Below are 5,947 nucleotides of genomic sequence, written 5' to 3'. Positions count from 1 at the left end.
ACATAGAATATATAGAAATTAAACAGGAAATAATGGAAATTAAAAAAAAGTTGATATCGAATGATTTGAAATACAAATTAATAATCAATTTCCGTTAACACCGTACCAGCAAGGGAAATAATAGAATTAACCGAAACAGGTTCGATAGGCTGACCATCGGACGCGATCACAGTAACATTATGTCCTTCGATAATCAATTGTCCCGGGCAAACGGTGCAGAAGGAATTAATTAAACGGAAACGGTAACGTTGGTTAGCGCTGACAGTGATCACTTCGAAGGGGATGTTTGTCGTGGTACCACTGGAATCCTACGGTTCACGTGAAATTAGCATAAATCGTGGGCAGAATCGTTCAGAATAGAAAAATTACAATAAAAACACAGAAGTAACTTGAAAATAAAAATGGAACAGCTTTTAACCTAACTCTTTGAGGACGATAGACTTACATGTATATTCGTTCACAAAGCACTGTGAAAGCAACCAATAAACTCACAATTTTAAGCAATAAAAATACTTTTTGATATAATTCATTTTTATAAAATTTTGATATAATTTGGTTTGAAAAAAAAAAACTGAAGCAGTGACCTAATTATGTGTTACACAAATAATCAGTACCTGCTTCGAAATGGCACATAGTCCTCTGTCCGCAAAGTGTTTACGAATAATTTGAATTTTTATTGTTAAATAATTCGATAAAAAATGGCGTACTTACAACGTATCTTCCTTTTCCGTTAATTAAAAACGCTTCAGCGGTGTGCCGAGTCTCGCCAGCCCTTCGACCTGGAATTCGATTGGTAGATTCTTCCTTGAACCAATCGTTAATAACAATCACGTGACTTGCCAAATCGTAGTCGTACAGATGAGAATACGGTTCTTCCACAGACGGTACACGAACGATGAAACTGCCAAAAATACCGTCCAATTTCTGCGATCCGGTGTGAGCGTGCCATAAATGAGTGCCGCCATTGTTGACGTCAAATTGATATCTACGAAAAATTTAGCTTCTTTTATGTAAAAGTGTTGAAGTTATTGAATAAAGTTGAAGTTATTGAAGCTTTAGGTCGAAAATTAAGAAGAACTCTTTGTTTTATTTATTTTGGGAAGTGAATGTCTTTAAAAACAGCTCATTATTAAATTTTTGTGCAGAGTAAAGTAGTTCATAGGATTGCAAACTATTTGTCAATTTATCAGTGCTAAAATATTATACTATAAAAACCATTGATTACTAAAAGTTTCTATAAAAATATGTGTAACTGCAATTGCAGAAATAAGGAAATATAAATATCAGAATTTTATCTATTTTCACAGTTCGCTATAGATAAAAATATTTTTTTCTCATTCTTAATTTAGTTTTTTGCAGAATGAAGTGATTTGTACGATTACAAACTATTTGCAAATTTATAAGCGCAAAAAAGCCAGGAAAGCCATCGATCGCTAAAAGTTTCTATAAAAATATGTGTAATAGCAATTGCAGAAGTAAAAAAATTCAAATATCAGAATTTCATAATATTTCAATTGTTCAAACATTTGTCGAAACATTTCCTTCCGACTCTGCTTCTAAAATCTCCCACATAATTGGATTCACCTGAACGTGTCTTGAAAATTGATCGGACACTGCGTTACATGTGGAACCCCGTCGTAATGCGGAGAACCTTGTTGGAATAGACCGTGCCAATGGATCGTCAATGAGTCTGACTTCAACATATTTACAACATCCACCACGACACGATCCCCTATGCAGACTTGTATAGTTGGTCCAGGCAACATTCTGTTCACGGTTAGAGCCATCCGCTGCGTGCCGTCCCCGGGAACGCATTGGCAATTGGCGCACACGGTGTTGGTAACGTTAGGCATGCACAAGTTGCATGCTCTAAAAGGAAAAAATTGTTGTATTAAAAATTACTGAAATTTCTGAATTTTCTGAAATTGAAAATTCTGATACGTTGCTGTTGTTAATTTGAAAGAAATAGCAGCAGTAAGATTGCAACTGTAAGTATAGAAGCTTACAATTAGTCATGGGAACGATTTTTCGTGGGTAATATTTAAAATTGGTTTTGTGGAAATAACGTACAGAAAAAGAATATGATGAATTTATTAAGCTTTGGATATAGAAAAATTTGTTTGATTCGACTGTCAAAGAAATTTTGTAGGTTTTCAATATTAACCCTTGCACTACTGTTAGCGTCTATAGGCGCTTTGAAAATTTTCCTGGACTGTCTTTGGCGCCTATAGGCGCTGTGAATATTTTCTCGCACTGTGACTTTGGCGCCTATAGGCGCTTTGAAAATTATCTCACATTGTGAACTTGGCGCCTACAAGCATTTTGAAAATTTTCTCGCACTGTGTCTTTGGCGCTTACAGACACTGTCCTTGGCGCCTATAGGCATTGTGAATATTTTCTCGGACCGTGTCTTTGGCGACTATATTCGCTTTGAAAATTTTAATGAACTGTGTCTTTGGCGCCTATAGACACTGTGTCCTTGGCGCCTATAGGCATTGTGAATATTTTCTCGGACCGTGTCTTTGGCGACTATATTCGCTTCGAAAATTTTAATGAACTGTGTCCTTGACGCCTATAGGCACTGTGAAAATTTTCTCGCACTGTCTTTGGCCCCTGTAGGCGTTTTCAAAATTTTCCTCGTACTACGCTCTTCGCGCCTATAGCCGTTTCGAAAATTTTCTCGCGCTGTGTCCTTGGCGCCTATAGGCGCTGTGAATATTTTCTCGCACTGTCTTTGACACCTATAGTCGTTTTGAATATTTTTTCGCGCTGTGCCCTTGGAGGCTATAGGCGTTTCGAATATTTTCTCTAATTGTGCCCTTCGTGCCTATAGGCGCTTCGAAAATTTTCTCGCTTTGCGACTTTTAGCAACTTTCGCCCCACTTTCGCCTCAATTTAATCCCTAACTTTTACCCGTTGCACACTTGCACCTTAATTCAATAAAACGTGAAAGCGCCATAGCAAAAGATTTGAACATCTACCGTCTATCACGCATGCTACCTAATAAAACTTGCCGCAGCGAAAGGGTTAATATTCTTCAGGTGTACTTACTGGCCATTAACAGGATATCGTTCAACCACGAACTTGTAATAACACATCCTCGATTCTCCTATCCTACATGTTCGAGCACACTCCAGGGAGTTTGACAAGTAACCATTCGAACGAATTTCATTGTTCAGACAGTCTCTTTGGGGAATTGGTACCATACCACTGATTCCAGGTACGTAACCCGCGATAACGTGTTCTACGTCCACATCTTGCCCTGAAACTGAGAGCAGAAGAGCATTGTTAAATCACACTTCGAGAAGACACACTGTAAAATGTTTATAAATGAACTTTATTTGCACGAGCTGTTCGTTTAAGCTGTGATCAATTTGTATCACAAAACCACGTGAAACTCTAACTATGGTGGTACGAGAAAATTTTTATACGCAATTTAAACAGCTTCAAATTATGAATAATATAATTCTCTGTTTTCTTTTGCAAGGTCAATTATGTTTTTTTTATTTTACACAAACGTTGATATTTTCTAATTATCCCGACGAATTTTTTGAGAAAGAAAAAGTAAATCTTACCGGTGCAAATGAGGACAGCAAGTAAAAGCGTATTCCAGATCATATTTATTACCAGGTCTTAATTGCGGCAAGATTCACTGCCGAATTGAATTTATATAATATCAACGGTATTTAGATCTTTAGCTTAATGTAGATTAACTTTTTGATAAGATTAGCCCCCTTCCAATGCAATATTTGTAGATATTTCCCCTTAATTACAGCCAAATTTACATGGAATCGCTTTCATCGGTGATAGCAGATCAATCAGAACAGTGTTAGTACTAAATATTTCAAATGGAAATAAGCTCATAGGTAATTATCACAGCAAGGTTTAATTCCTAACAATATACAGGGTGTCCCAGGTTTTAATGGCCACACGTTGACAGTATATTCTATGGATCGAAATAAAAAAAAAAATGTTATACAAACAGAAGTCTTTTAGAGCTTCGTTAAATAATACGAAACGAAGGAAACAACAGAATAACATTTCGACCTGGGACACCCTGTATATAACGATTCATACTAATCTCGAGATCTGGAAAAGTACTTACAAATAAGATTATTTTTTTAAATTACAATCTTACACGTGACCATATCTTATTGCACCCACAAAAATTATTAACATCTTGGGGACGTTTTCGGGGCTACCAAATTATCAGGTATCGTCCATTATAATTATTCATCGTTTGGAATATAGCATTAATTGAAATGGAAAATGATGAATCACTTCAGATGTGATTCTTACTTTTATTACGCTACATTTTCAATTAAGTGGACCTCTTTTGCAGGTATTATCGCTAATCACTATGAGACACTCATCTACAGAAGAATTCTTGGGTGCATAAAATAAAGATATAAAGGTTTAATCAGATTTCATAAACATTGCAGTTCTCTTTTTCATAATTTATTTACAAAATATTGTTTATACTATAAGTTATTAAATAGAATAATTTAATACAGTTACAAATTCTGTTAGGGTGTATTAAATAATAATATTAAGTAGAAACTGGTGAAAAGAATGATTTAATGCCTTTCCATTATTTTTCGTGTGCATTTCTGAAATTAAACTCTTATAGTAAAAGAAATTATTATTTTCAAATTATTAGAGTAAAAGAATTATTATTTTACTTTCATTCTCATTAAAAATAATTATCAATTTTGAAAGCTGGACTTTCAAGTTCAAAGAAGGGACTTTTTCAACAGGAAACTGTTCTTGGAATTAACCGAACTAAGTCGTTACTTTTCACTCTTTCGTACTAATAAAGAAGGATATGAGTACGAATTTTATCTTCAAGATAACACACGCGTTATCAGATGCAGGAAATTCGACATCGAACAATACATCGATTCAATATTTGCTCGCTAAATAAATACAAACATAAGAGTTCGCACGTGTACGTTTTCTTGCTTATATTAACTTCTACCTTTAATCTAATCGTTCTTATCGTCCGTAGAACTTTCAACCTGTTCCCAGGTTGAAGAAATAAAAAACTTGACACAACGATTGAACGCTCCTTTTCACAGGAGAGCTCTCTCTCCCGCGCTTGAAACATTCCTCTGGCCCGAGGCCCGTTTTCGAGGGGGGCCAAGGAGTGGTGTTAAAGTTAGACACCAGATGTCGCTGTTCAGAGAGCGTGTCTGCGTCTTGGGCCTTAAGTCCCATAGTCCTACAGCTGAGCTCTTAGGGATTTTGATGAAATTTTGAGGGATGAATCTAGAGGTCGAAAAGTTACATTCTGTGGGAACATTTCATTCCAATGTGCATTTTTTACAAACAATTTAAATTAGGTCTATAAAACTAAGGGATTTCATTTTTCTATATCTAGATTCATCCCTATAAATTTCATTTTAGAGTTTCTTTCAGGATCTCCTTGTTAGTCACGCCACATCACGTCTTATAAATATTTTATTATATCAATTAAAAAATTGTTGAAACTGGTAAGGTCCAACGGATTTTCAGAGCCGATATTCTCGGAAACTGAGCCACCGGTGAAAAATGTTTATTCCACATTTATCGTTTATTTTTGCACAAAGAATCATCTGTATGTACCTAAATTCGTCATTTATCTGCAACGAAAACAATTTATCTTCGAATTTATGTAATCTTAATCACACTGTTACTGATATATTACATCAACCTTGAAAGAACCGTTCATATTAAGAAAGAGCATGAAAGCGTTAAATCCTTCCGTGCGTCTTCGCATTTTATTGCTCTCGCACAATCCCCATCCCCCTCTATACAGGCACTTAGCAAAACAGTATTTAAAAACACGAGATAAGTAAAGATCGGTTTTATCGCATAGCGTATTTTAGTCGTTATGATCAACTAATTGGGAACATACGTAATCACAGAGCAATAGAAACTGACGTTTGTCATTTCGATTTTTATTAAC

At 35.5% G+C, this 5,947-nt stretch overlaps 1 protein-coding gene across 1 annotated transcript in view; it reads right to left on the bottom strand.

The window, feature by feature from the left end:
- The window catches only part of LOC108578460 (laccase-like), a 7,598-nt gene extending 3,980 nt beyond the window's left edge, over nucleotides 1–3,618 (bottom strand). The window contains exons 1-5 of the mRNA XM_017941807.1: nucleotides 3,576–3,618; nucleotides 3,052–3,268; nucleotides 1,585–1,869; nucleotides 712–985; nucleotides 107–308 (exon numbers count right to left, since the gene is read on the bottom strand). Of these exons, the coding sequence (XP_017797296.1) occupies nucleotides 107–308; nucleotides 712–985; nucleotides 1,585–1,869; nucleotides 3,052–3,268; nucleotides 3,576–3,618 (1,021 nt within the window). The remainder of the gene's footprint in view (nucleotides 1–106; nucleotides 309–711; nucleotides 986–1,584; nucleotides 1,870–3,051; nucleotides 3,269–3,575) is intronic.
- Nucleotides 3,619–5,947: the final 2,329 nt, after the last annotated feature.

This window comes from Habropoda laboriosa, unplaced genomic scaffold (genome assembly GCF_001263275.1).
Source record: "Habropoda laboriosa isolate 0110345459 unplaced genomic scaffold, ASM126327v1 scaffold59, whole genome shotgun sequence".
Classification (NCBI taxonomy): Eukaryota; Metazoa; Arthropoda; class Insecta; order Hymenoptera; family Apidae; genus Habropoda; species Habropoda laboriosa.
Note: the sequence above shows the minus strand (reverse complement) of the source record. Positions and strands in the feature narration are given on the sequence as shown.